The 14,402-nt window shown below is 40.0% G+C and overlaps 1 protein-coding gene across 5 annotated transcripts in view; it reads left to right on the forward strand.

The window, feature by feature from the left end:
* Positions 1–14,402, forward strand: part of ptprsb (protein tyrosine phosphatase receptor type Sb) — an 85,518-nt gene that overhangs the window by 31,604 nt on the left and 39,512 nt on the right. For all 5 annotated transcript variants that reach the window (XM_088311775.1, XM_088311770.1, XM_088311773.1 and 2 more), the window contains exons 5-6: positions 3,620–3,808; positions 11,761–11,871. In XM_088311775.1, coding sequence (XP_088167901.1) covers positions 3,620–3,808; positions 11,761–11,871 — 300 coding nt within the window. The remainder of the gene's footprint in view (positions 1–3,619; positions 3,809–11,760; positions 11,872–14,402) is intronic.

Genomic DNA, 14,402 nt, shown 5'->3' on the forward strand with positions numbered 1-14,402 from the left:
TGACCCGGAATACAAAAAAAAAAAGATCTGTCCTGACCCCTCCACAGTGGTGTGCCGTAATTAACAACCACAATGTCCATGCATGTCTCGATGAGTCCTCTGAAGAGAAGGGGGGGGAGGGTTGAGCCAGGGCAAAGGGCAGCAGATGTAAGGCAGAGCATATTATTTACCTCCAGGGAGCATTCTGGCCTGCCTATTGATATCCCTGCTCATCATCCTGCTCCCTCCTCCTCCTCCTTTCGTCAGGATCATTAGCATCGATCCATCGCTGGATACATGGGAGAGGTGGTCCACACCCTGCGTTTTTATGATGGTGTAATTTCTCTCATCAACTATCTGACGGTGACTACAATTCAGATGAATGAAAAAAAAATGGATTCTATCGCCATTGAAGCCATGTTCCAGCAAATTACAGTGCATGGAAGCAGATGGCTCACGTCTGTCATATGTTTAGGTAGCAGGAGGTGACTAAGAAATAGGACGGGAACAAACAAGCAGACCTTTGACGTGGCTGCGGTGGACATTTCGGACCGCCTCCGAAGCTCACAACATGTCAGCAGCTTGTGTTGTCCTTCCGTCCAAGCGACTCACGTAGGCTTGATTTATCAGCCAAGGAAATTGCCACTGGTAATTGCTTTTCGGCTGTGGGAAAGTGGAATATGTAATTATAGGCGCAGGTATGGGGGAGGTGTCAGAGTGTATGTGCAAGAGAGATGGTCTTTAAAAGCGCAAGGAGAGGAGGAGGCAGAGGGGCTGATGGATGCTTGATTACGTGTCTGACCATCTGGATTGCTGTCATCGAGATGCTTAATCCTATTTACTTGAGAGCCTTTTTGTGTATTCGTTTCGATGTCGAATTGGAAGCAACTGCTTTTTCTGCAGGGTGAGTGGGTTGGCTGTATCGGGTTGCAGAAGGGACAAGGATGGATAGCAAACATTAGCAAAAGGTGTGGACAAAAGTTGCGAGTTTTTTTTGGGCCAATTATATGAGTCAGGATGCAGCAGTTTAAGAAATTTCTCCTCCTGGTTTTATACATGCCAAGAACATCCACAAGGTTTCCTTGTCCGATCAGTCACTACTGACTAGATTTGAAGGAAAAAACACATTTTGATCAATTTCTCATCGATGTAGGATTAGGCTATAGTGCTTCTCAATTATTTTTCTGTCACGCCCCCTCCTACCAAGAAGAAAACAATTTGCGCCCCCCCACCACCATTTTTTTTTTTTTTGCATTTTGTACGAATGTAAATTGTTAAGAACTAAAATTTTGAGAACTATTATTGAGAGGATCTCGAAACTCAGTACTCTGTAATGCAAATATTGATGAGATGACAAATATTTACGATACGTTTGACATCGAACCTCTTCGTCATGGTGACGTCATCCGTTTCCGCGGTCCGGTCTGAGAGCATCTGCTAAATTGCTAACGTAGCCGTCGTCTGATTTTACGTTTCTATTCGTAATGGTTAGAACGCAACATTTCTGTTTATAGCTGCTGGCTCTCCGCCCAAACGCGATTCGAGTCAGACTGTTAAAAGTCGAGCGTACATCGAAGTACTTATTACTCTGTAATTCATTTTAGCGATTAGCACGCTTAGCGCCGCCTCGTTCGCCGACTCGTTTAGAACGCTTCGTGTTAGCGGGATTGTTTATCTGTCATCGGGCAGCCCGTTGCTGCTGCTGTGCACGGACTTAGATAGAGTACAAATAAAGCTCATACTGCTGCGACGCAAGATAGCTTGGCGACAAGTATTCAAGTAGCGGCGAAAGAAATTACCTCCGGGACAACGAGCGACAGGGCAACGCTTTGTTTTGTTTTTTTTAATCAGTACTGCGAGACCACTGCACGAACTAGGGGCACAAATTTGCGTTGTCTGAGATTGCAATTTCAGTTCCAAAACCATACAGGGTTCAGCCGTACTACGGCGCGCCCCACTATTTGACAACCACTAGATTCGGCATAATTTCCCCGTAATGTTAATCTTCCACTTTGTGTTTGGGGATGGCCCTCTTCATGGCTTCCCCTCAGTGCCCAAAGCAAAGTCCAATATGGCTTGCTTGCTTGCATGACGACTCCATCAAACACCTTTATGATGAACCAGAACACAGCCCTTGGCTCGCTTGGATGAGTGCACAATTGCCACACATGCCAAAATACACACACGCTTGTCCACAGCCTCACAACATAATCGGACATCCAGAGGCATGGCCACTCTTTCCAGATCGGACTCTCTAATAGTACTGCTAACAAGTCCTTATTACCCCGCCGCCCTTGCCCCGCCCCGCCTCTTGATCCCGCCTCTTAATTGCAACTGCTGTTACCGAGCAGATCTCTGCATCGTTATTAGACAGGAATCATTACAAGCACACAGAGCCGCGCCGTGAAACGCACACAGTCCAATGCCGCCGTCGGCAGGGAGTAGCTTGTGTTATGTGTGCGTACATGTACGGAGAGGTTTTTTTTTTTTCTTTAACTCTCATACAGATTGGGCGGTATGTTTATCCTCCTGTAGTGACGGCCTGTCAGAAACACGGAGAACCTTACTGCGCGTCTGCCCGCCTACTAAATCACCTAATGACTAGCTAGCTGAGGAAAAAAAAAAAATCCCTGCAACTTTAATGAGGACGGATATAGTGGCCCCGCTGTCTTTGCTAGTATCTCCTCTTTCAAACCACTGCAGATGTGAAAGGCGGGGAACAGTGGCTCTCACATCACCACGTTTGTGTGGATGTCTTATGTTTCTCCACGGAGAGAAACAAGGGAGGATTCATGCACGCAGCACTCTTTGACTTGCAGATATGCAGATAGATTGATACTTTATCAATCCCAGAAGGGAAATAAAATGACAATCTTAAAATTTGCTTTTAAAAATGTAATATCCGCCGTGTCCGAAAAGTTCCAGGATTGTGCTCACAAAAGATTTCAAGTCCAAAATGCGATTTCTCCAACAAAGTCATACCCCTTAGAGACGAACACACTTACCCAGGCCTCTCTGCCATGCCTTTATGTAGTCCCGGAAGGATTCTTCCAGGATTCTCTGCAGCTTTGTCATCATGACCATCTTGATTTCTTACAAATCTTCAAAAAGCGTCCCCTCGACTTGAGAAAGAGGAAAGAAATCCGCCAACATTAGGTCGGAGAGGTTGCAAGGTTACTCCAGCAAGGCGATGTTCTGCTTGTCCGGGAACTGTCAGATGCTCACCGTGACAGAGAACCTCAGTGTCTTTTATGACACCAGTCCTGGATTTTTTTTCTGACACACCTCACATACTTTTTGTTCAGGGTGAATTTTCACGGCTCTTGGATGTTGCGCATTATCATTACTATGCACTAGCTTGCGTCTATGCGCCTTTTTTGAATTATACACACACACACAAAATATACAAAAAGCATGTGTTGGATGCCAGTGGCAACGGGAATGCAATATCTGCACGGGAAAATTGACTCTAATATCATGATGATATGGTAGGATTGCAATAGGCTGCACATTTAATCTGTGCTCACATGATCAGGTCAGAAAAAGTCCCAACTTCATGTTTTCAAAATCATTCTTATTATTCTTAGTTTGGGGTCCGCTCATCTTCCATTGATACGATTTATTTTCTACAACCCTCCAGAGGACCTGTTGCCATTTGGCTTCCCCAGTATTGATATGGGCCCCCAGCTGAAGGTGGTAGAGCGCACAAGGACGGCCACCATGCTGTGTGCCGCCAGCGGAATCCCCGACCCAGAGATCTCCTGGTTCAAGGACTTTCTTCCCGTTGAACCCAGCACCAGTCAAGGCCGCATCAAACAGCTCCGATCAGGTGAGACATTTCCACTTTATTTCCCAGCCTATTCACTTTTACAAAAAGCAAACAAAACTGCATCTAAAGCTTAGCAATGCTATCGTATAAAATCCCCGTTGCTCTAAATTTGGCGATTATCGTGCTTTATTTGTGATTATGATCGAGAGATTACATGCTCATCTACGGCGCTGACTGTGGGGATTTACAACCTTTTCAAAGCCAATTTTATGAATTTGCTTAATTCTGCAGCCAAGGGGAAAGTCGTTTTTTTTTAATCAACATTAGGGACTTCCTCGTACTTATTAGGTGCCTTACCCGATCCACATATTATTTTAACTGCGGAACTCGGATGTGCCACAAACCACCTCATGCCTCACAAACCCACCAAATTAAACAGGCATCAGAGAAACTGCCCAAAACCAAAGGAAATGAAGTCAGGTGGATTTTACACTTTTTTTTAATCTATTCCTCACACTGAAATCACGTCTGATGAAATAATGTTTATTTTTGGAGATAGGAGAGCACGTGTGTATTGACAGGCAGATCGTGGGATGAACATTTTGCACTAAAGACAGTTTGCTCAGCTTTGTTTGTGCTCCTCTGCAGAGACCACACAGTCTCTCCTGGAATAAGCAGACAAGCATTCCTCAGCTATTTTCCCTCAGCTGTCCTCAGGGGTAATGAAAGTGATGGTGAGGCAAAATCATTTTGCTGTAGCTCAAACCCACGTTCTCCGGTCTCGCCTGTGCCGTCAGCCTCGCTATCTCGCCGCTGTCGGTCGACATACTTCACTGATCACTCCTGCCCTTTGTCAACCTCTCATCTGCAATCTATATTTGTACGAATGTGGCTCCTGAAACTTCCAAACATTTCTTCAACAACAACTAAACAATCCAGCTGTTGAATGATTGACCAGAACGGGTGTGTTTTTTTTTTGTTTTGTTTTTTTTTGTGCGGGGGAGACAAATACATTGTAGCTGCATACCGAATTATAGCACTAGAAGGAAATCAGAAGCGTGACGAAATATGTCAGGTTGATGGATGTAAGCCAAACTGTCATCATCGTAAAATTTTTGTGTTGATCAAATTTGTAAGTCCCATTTCATGACAGTTAATTCCAGTCGTCGCTGCTACGGCTAGGCTGACATACAACTCCTTCAATGACCACACCTGTCGCTGGTTATTGCATTTTATTCTTTGTAGAGAAGATTCAAGAAGGTGTAAAACTTTAAAACACATAAAAAAAACTTAAATGTTGCTGCAAAATAAAGTTGAAAAAAAACAACTTGACTGCCACATAAACAGTTGACTAAGCTAGCATGCTAACATTCATGAACCAATGTGCTAATTGCTAGCTTAAATGCTAATCGTAAGAAAATGTTTCTTTCTGCAAACTTGTGGTTTAAATATGATTATGAACAACTTCTTTTCAGAATGTCTTTGGAAATGATCCCGAGTCAAAAATTAAGTTCAATCATACAATGACTGTCAATTTTTTTTAACTTTAGCCTCGGCCGCAACCTTATTGTTTCTAGAGCAGCTGTGCTTGATTTGCTCACACAACTCTCTGGTGTGATGCCATATATACATACTCTGTCCATTAGCATTTTATGGACATATAATCAGTCAAGAATGAAAATAACTTAGTCATACTTATAGAGCCGTAAAGAAAATCCCAATTTGCAGTGGGGCAAAAAAATGTGACAGCACAAAATGTGTAACAAGAAGTTAATCAGGGTAAAAACCTTAAAAACACGCTCCCCTCACGTTGATTATGAGTGTTAGTGATGGTTATGATCCACAATGTCAGTATGCTTCTTCTCTTAACGCCCGTTGTTGACTAGCCAAAGAAAAAGCAAAACTGACACCCAGTGTTATTCACTTAGTCCTGTGCCTGCTTGCCAAACTGCTGAGGTACGCTGAGGTGTCACGCGATACGCTGCCATCTCACAAGATGTCTTGTACTTAATCATCAACTCTAGTATATTTCATCTCCTCTTCTCCGAAATTTATTTGGGCCTTGGTTAGGAGGTACCCAGACATGACACTTATTCACAAGTGCAGCATGTTAGGCCAAGTATCACTCTGATGAAAGAGTATCAAGACAAATTGCAACGTACGATTCAGTGTGAGGTTTAATGGGATTTCAACTCAACAAAAGCGCTACAGAGCCGAGCAACAAAGTGCGCTGTATAATGAACCAAACGCTGCAGTGAGATGCCTTAGAGGAAATCAATTACACCTGAGCGATGCACAAAATAGTAGCACGATGTTGTGCGGATGACGCTCCTTTAAGATCCCTTAAAAGAGGGCACCTTCCAAGCGCTGCCTCTGATTTTGGAGACGGCTGCCAGCTCTCACTGGATCACAGCCAGGGGTGTGTTTGGGGACATAAATGTTGTTTTGCTTCTCTCTCTTTTTCTTTCTTGAGATGTGGAAATATTCCTGTAGCTCGTATGGGTGAGGATGAAAAAGGATTTTAGAGATAACTGCATGCTATTTTAGAAATATTCCATACTTCCAGAAATAGAGTCGCAATCAATTTCTGTCCCGCCAGACACAAAGTACATTAATGTATTCCATCAGGCTAATTATCAAACTCCATTGTGCCCTTTTCAGGGCCGAAAAGGTTCCCTAGCTGTAAAAGTCAAGTGTCAAGGGTACATAAACAGCACCTTTGAGAGTTTTTGTTGTTTTCCGAACAGACCCTTAATGACCGAGCCAGGATCTATTTGGAGGAAGATACCGATGGCCCGTCTTGCTTTAGCTACTTGGTTTTCCATTTGTGATTTATCCCACTTAATCCACCTCTTAATACCCCCACTATTACCGTGTAATTATAGAAACCATCAATACGATATAACAATACCCAACTGTGCCAGGTACAACTGGAGCAGAATCATTTTTCATTTAATAACATGACTAAAACATAAAACATTTTGATAAAATGTATTACGGTGTTTAGATCATTCCAGACAGGATTTACTTGATAGTTTTTTTTTTGGTTTGTTTGTTTTTCTACCTCCTGCCTCACCAGTTCAGATGTACAGTAAGTGAGGTGATGCATGACAATTCATCTCTGTCAACATAAGACATGAGAGACTAAGAGTCGCAGAGTTTACCAAAGCTCTTAACGGACTCTGACACCCACCGCCGAGCAGATGGTCTGCAATATGGCCCCGGAGGTTGACTGCTGGGTAATGGATAGACCTGCCTTACCTAAGAATTGCGGTGTGGTTTAAGTTTGCTTAAAGTTGGAACGTTGCAAAAAAAAAAGGGATGATGTTTTGTTGGAGTAAGGCTCCTTGATTATTTTGATAAAACTAGCCAAATGAATAATAGCAATTGGATTAATGTAATAATAACCATAAAAGAATAAAGTTAACTCAGCTCAGTTTTATTTATACATCACTTGAAAAACAACCCCACCAGAAACAAAGTGATGCACATTAGAAAAATCAAACAAAAAACATAATTTGAATGCAATGAAACAATAACAAAGTTAAAAATAAATATGACACTAAAGCTCGTGCAAATTCTCATGCTGTGTTGAAAGCAAAGTAATAAAAATGCGTTTGAAGGCACCCTTGGAAAGTGGACAGTGTGAGGGTTTGACTAATGTGCACCGGGAGCTTGTTCCGTAGTTTGGGGCCAGCAATAGATAAAGCGATATCACTTCCGCTTAGACTTTGGTACCTTTGGGAGCAGCTGGTCAGCTGACCCGAGGCACCAGGCAGGAGTTCCCGGATCAACAACTCTGAGGGGTAAAGTGGGGCGAGGGAGACCATGAAGCGATTTGGAAACAATTGGAAGTGTGACGTTTGGCCCAAAAGTGGAAAAAGGAGTTTTTTTCCTGGTTATAAATTCATTTGGTGTTCAAAAAAAAATCCTACACAACATTGACTAAGTAAAAAGATGCGGAAGGTTCCAACTAAGGGCTTCAACATTTCATTGTCAGTGTGTTCAACTCTTCTAATTATTATTATTATTATTATTATTATTATTATTATTATTATTATTATTATTATTATTATTATCATTATCATTATCATTATCATTATCATTATCATTATCATTATTATTATTGTTGTTGTTGTTATTATTACATTTTATTAATGTGACCTTTGACGTTTTGTCTTGCAAAAAGCATTAGTGTGAATGCTTTCGCCTCTCAGCATTCACACGATGACTCATATCAAAAATATCAAAAAGCAATTGAGTCAAATGTGTGAAGTTATAACTCTTCAACTAATAGATGCAAGCATGCTACCTCAGTTGACTCCTGGTGTTCCATTTGCGCCGCGACCGCGATCAGTTGAAGCAGTATCATTTGAGCCAGATAGTCATGATACACCGTCCACCATTTTCCTGCAACTGGGTTGACAGAGATCATATCTCAGTCTGGCTCCGTAAGCAGCTTACTTCTCCGTTTCTCTTTCCTCGACTTTCTTTTATAGTAGGTCATCCTTTGACTGACTTGCATCGTGATTGACCGCTGCACGTTTGTGTATGCGCAGTATGCGCCCGTTGTGACCTTTGCACCAGACACGAGTTGTTGCGTTCTTCATGTCGGTCTCACCTCTGCACTGTCTGATAGTCGTCCGGACTACACTTTGTTTCTGAAGGAGAGTTGGGCCGAATGATTTCTAAATCCACTATCACAAGTTTTCTCTGCATTGTGAACAAACGGGGAAAAAAAAGAACAGAGAGAGCCATGAGTTTCTTTCCTGTCTGACAAAATGAGGGGGATGATGGCTTTAGCTTGTCGAGCCTCAGCTCTCAGGATTGAGACCAAATGGCTGAAACAAATTAAACTTTCTCTCCCCTGGAGAATGATGCACAAAGGCACGCAAAATCGCTACTTGCGGGATTCGAACTCATCTGATTACTTTTTAATTAAATAAATCAAAATAAATAAATATATATATATATATATATATATATATATTATATAAATTAAAAAAATATAAATATATATATATATATATATATTATATAAATTAAAAAAATATAAATATATATATATATATATATATTATATAAATTAAAAAAAAAAAATATATATATATATATATATATAAATTATATAAAATATAAAATAAATAAAACAAGCTGGATGCAATTGGAAATGATCTAAGAGTCCACAATTAGAGTTAATGTTTTGTGACTGTTATCTTCTGCTGCGGTACTGCACCACGTTTAAAAGGGAAATACGAGCAAAACGGTGTTCATTAAACCAACATTATGCAGCTGTTGTAGCTCAGCTTGTAATGCAGAGTAACACTCACTACAACATTCCACAGCAGTATTTTGTTATTTCATGACTGCAACTTAACCTTAAAAAGGTATTTACTATGCAAATATCGTTTGCAGCGCTTGGGATTGCTCTTGGAAGAAACAGCAGAAAGCCCGCCTACTTTAGTTAGATGTAGGCTTCGGGACAGTTTGTTGGCCTTTTGATTTGCTGCAATTGGAGCCGGATCACAAATTTTTACAGGAGCAATTGCCTCCACCAAGACAAAAGCATTTGTCCCACTCCAAAATTAACGAACGGCTACAAATGAGGATCTTTAACACTAAAATGAAGCAAAGTTTAAGCCATTGAAACACCATCGCTTTGTTGAGCAGATTATTCTTAATAGTATGGGCATATCTCATAAATGAAAGTTTTCATTGTAGTTATCTATCGTATTGCATGTAGGGTGATAAATAGCTGGCGAGTGATTTTCACAATCAGATTCAAGCATAAAAATAAAACGAGCATAATAATACTTCAGAATATTCCTATTTTTCACCTGCACTTTTATTTATCTTCACATATAACATACACATAATGTACACACTGTAACCTTTGTAAATGGTCCAAATTTGAGACGTGAAAAACAGTTCACTTAAAGCCTCCGCTGACTGTGTTGCTCTTTCCACCTCTTCACCGAGACGAGAGGCCCACCACCAGCTAACTCGCAAGCTAACAGGTGATAACTGACTTATAAATACGGCATATAGCCACAGTTTCTTACTTATCAAAGAAACAAATGGAAAAATCTTCATATATGTATTTGAGCTTTATCAAATTGATGTAACCAACAACCTAGGAAGAATACCGTCATTAAAAATAAATAAATAAATAAATAAATCAGTATTTCTTTGGTGCTCTACAGCCATGCTCATGCTCTAGCACAGCTTGTATAAATTTTCCTATGAACTGTAGATATATTTAACCAGCCTTAGGGATTTAATGTGCATCACTGTATAATATGCTACAAGAATGCATTGGTGTGTATTTGTGTGTGTGGATGGCTGTGTGGGTTCCTTTTGTTCTACCGTTAGTGTGTGCATGGGGTGTGTATTTTGAACTGTTATATTTTATATATTTTTTTTTTTTTTGTCTTTGCTCAGCGCAATGCAGCAGAGTGTAAACCCAGGTTATGTACTTCCTCCTCAGGCTTCATGTCAAAGTTGGTTTCGGATGAGATGAATGTGACACAGTAGGCTGCAAGAAAGGAAAAAAAAAATCACTGCTGGTAATTCAAAAGGCCCGTTAGCAAGAGGGGGAATAAAGTAGCAGTAAGAATAAAACTCTTTGAAACGAGATGAAGAAAAGAACACCTGACAAATGTTGGGGATAATTTTAGTTTAGGGAGACACAGAAAGTAGGAGGATGAAAATTGAGGAAATAAAAGAGGCAAGCGGATGAGTTAAACAGCATCATTGGGTTGTTGCTGTGGGGTTCTGGGAACAGTGTGCCACATAGCTGCTAAAACCAAAAGGAAAACTATATAACTGCCTCTTTAAAGTTGACAAAAAGTCGTTTGGGGACTTCTTTTTTTATTCAAAAACTTTGTGCATTAATTTTGGTGTCACATTTTGGTCACTGGTTATACGAAAAAAAATATTTTAGTCAGTATTTTTTTGATATGGGATAAGATAACACTCTTTGATTCTACTTTATAAAAACAAAGAGTAATTAAATCAATTGGTTCACAATGTTTTACCAAATTATTTTTAATCAGAGGTGCAAGTCCCGGTAAACTTTTCTGGATGATTTTTTTTTAATAATAAAAATAACAATAATAATAATATCAATACTAATAATAGTGACAATAATCACAATAATAAATAACAGTAATAATCACAATAATAATTATAATAATAATAAATAGCAATAATAAATAATAATAATATAGTAATATTTATGAATTAAGGATTATCTTTAAAACAGGTGGAATTTTTTTTCTCAGGCATCATAAATTACAACGCATTTTAAAATCCGTGGACTGTACTTTCACAAATATTGTAAGTGACTCAATGAACTGCAGTACTGTTAGTTGTTTTTGCCAGAAGATAAATGGTGTATGCTTCTGAGTATTGTCATATTCTAATTCTACATGTGTTGCTCCACTATTTGTGTGCCAATATCCGTTGCTTTAAGTGTTACAAGACCACATAGATGCTATTTTTAGCCCGTCTATTTATATCTATCTTCATTAAGCTAATGCAGTTACAACGTGTAATTGTTTTTGTTTTATATTTAGACATTATTTTTAGACATTTTCTCTACCTGCCAATGGTTGGAAAGAGTGTTGAGCTTACCGCCACCATGCAACAGCTCCAGTTTTTACTCGCGAGTCATTGCAAATAAATCAACTGAACGATAGCTTGTATGTTGAGAAACTCGCAAGACAAGTCACTCATATCGCAAGCCATCTTCTATTTTCAAGGAAGAGGGACAGAGTTGCCTCATATATTTTTGTACTTTGTTCAAACGGTGCCTCGCTCCAAGAAAAATACCAAAACAGACTTTGATGGATGTGGAAGCAATAGAAGTGAAGCCCCCCCCAGGGTCACAATGTACAAGACAGGAAAAGACCAACAAACAGACAAGAAGCATGTGATCGCCGGATGCCATCAAAAATTTCTTTGACTCAACTGAACATCATTCTCCTCTCTCTTTATCCTCCTCCCCTCAGGGGCTCTCCAGATTGAGAACAGCGAGGAAACCGACCAAGGGAAGTACGAGTGCGTGGCCACTAATTCTCAAGGCGTGCGCTACTCCTCGCCAGCCAACCTCTACGTGCGAGGTAGGGCCTGAAAACACAACTTGCAACATTCACACACACACACGCATAGCCACAGAGAAACACAATGAAATCACCACTGCTGGGGTGCTGTTGTGTTAGAACCAAACACATCATTTCCATTACTGTGTTCTTTCAACAAGTACTACTAACCAACCCATTGTCTTCAGTACGTGTTGATCTCGTTTGGTATTCCCACCTTAAACCGTGGTGCGGTGGCAAACACATCACGGTTTAACTGCATGGAGACGTCACTGTCTACTCAAATCGATTGTGTACCTGAGGCTGTCTGACCTGAGGAGTTAGACCAGCGGTGGGCAAACTATAGCCTGAGGCATATTCCGATCTTTAATCCGGCTCACCATCAGTCTTAACGTCAGTGGTTGCCTTTTTTTTTTCTTTAGATAGCAAATAGAAAATAATTAGCTCTCAAAGTACCACCATCATGACCGACTTTAAAATACTGTAGAGCAGAAGGCCTATGTGGTGATCCAAAAATATATTTGGTGTTATTATGAGCCACAGTTTGAAAATAGTTCACTTTAATTCGGGAGTGGGTGGCTTACTACTTAAATAAAGATTCAATAAAAATGTAGTGCACGTAAGAGTAAATATTGGCGTAAAACAAACAGCTCTTAAATTTCAATTGCAGTAACTGATGAGAGGATGTGCACCAATCACGCCTCACCTGTTTTCTTCGTTTGGCTGTGATTGGTCGATATCTGAGCCCTTAAGAACGTCTCTCAGGGGGTCGCCATTATGGCAGTTTTGTCGACTCAGCTAACGACCAATCATGGCTCAGCTTCAGAAAACAGGTGAGTTGTTATTGGTCGTTACTTGAGCCCTTAAGCACTTGTAATGTCATTTTCAATTAACAGCAAGTGGCAAAATGGCTTCTTTTTTTTTAATATTGTTCATTAATTCATTGTATTTGAAATATTGACATCAATTTTACACATTATTTATCATTATTTTTTCATTTTATTAAATAATTGTTTTATTGGTAGTAATAATCCAATGGTTAATAAACATTTTTCCCCACTGGAAATTTCATTTTTTTTTTTGTTTTATTTTTTGTTTTTTGTCATGTTTAGTTTCGTTTTATTTTGTTTTCACAGATGCATTTGTAGACAACCAGAAACTTAATAATATACAAGCCTGAATGGCTTAATTAGCTAACAAAAAATTGCCATTTTATCCACATATTTTTAAGATATCTACAAATGTCCTGGCCCATCTCCCCATTTCAGATATTAAATGTGACCCCTGAGCATAAAGGTTTGCCCGCCCCTGAGTTTGACCATTATTGTACAAGGTCAATCAACGAGATGGGTTACTTTTAGAATTGAAATACAATTTGAATGTCCCAAAAAAATACATTACTGGCACCATTGTGCTTCCACATGATCTCTGTTGAACCATTTCAAATGATTGTAGCCTCAAGATTTTGTGTGTGTGCGTGCGTGTGTGTGTGAACGTGCGTGTGTGGCTTTGCGCAGGCCGTTTTTATTCTCTCTGTGTTTCCTCGTTCTCTCTCCTCACGTCATTGTGTTCCGCATCAACCCCCTTCCATCCCTCAGAGCTTCGAGAAGGTTGGTGTGCTCTCTCTTTTCTTTTGTTACTCCTTTGTTTCAGAAAGCTTCTCTTATTGAAACAGAGAGAAACAATAAAGAAAGAAAGAAACTAAATCCTGAAAGACCACCGCACTCTATTTAGATTGTTAAAACCATCTCCCAGATTCGGTTAATTTCTCCAAATCCGCTCTCCCTACTGTAGTACAGCCGACAGCCAAATGCATTGACTGCTTCTTTGTGAGGCCTTGTGTGTAGAACCTTCCCCCCAATCAATGTTATTTATTTATTTTTATTTTTTTGGCATGGTATGGTCCTGTTGTCATGCAGACCCAAGAATTGGATGTTATAAAAGAGATGCATGAAAGGAGTGAGAGAGAGAGAGAGAGAGAGACAGGAACACCAGTTGCATGTCCAGAGCATGACGCACCGTGTTCGCACACCCTTCTTTGTTCTTTTTAAACTTGTCTTGTTTCACTTCCTCCTTCCCTCCTCCCCTGGTCTTTTTGTGTCATTGCATCAACCTGACATTGCAGCTGGTCCAGTCTTGCACATGTTGCATCCAGTGGGAACCTTGCACTCCTAGTCACACTCGCATGTCGGTTTTGTTTGATTTGGGTCAAGCCGCGATTCTTGTGTTGGGTTCGTTGGATTTAATGTGAATAGAAAGCGGGAAGACATCTCCATTTTTCCTTGTCGATGTTTGCATTGTGATTCTCATATTTTTTTGAGTGAGATGAGATTAATAAAACGATGGCGGGTTTGTAGTGATGACTCCTCATCACAGTTTGGATTGGATGGAGGTAGCCAAAACATGAAACGGTTCAATAAATATTTTGGATTGCAGACGGGCTATTTCTTCAGAAAAACTTTTTTAAAGTGAAGGAAGGAAATTATTAGGCTGCATTCGCTGGACGGAAAAGCTGACAGTCAAATTTATTGTAAATAAAAAAATAATAATAA

The sequence above is a fragment of the Idiotropiscis lumnitzeri genome, chromosome 12 (assembly GCF_059441095.1).
Source record: "Idiotropiscis lumnitzeri isolate Australia: NSW breed Sydney's pygmy pipehorse chromosome 12, RoL_Ilum_1.0, whole genome shotgun sequence".
Lineage (NCBI taxonomy): Eukaryota > Metazoa > Chordata > Actinopteri > Syngnathiformes > Syngnathidae > Idiotropiscis > Idiotropiscis lumnitzeri.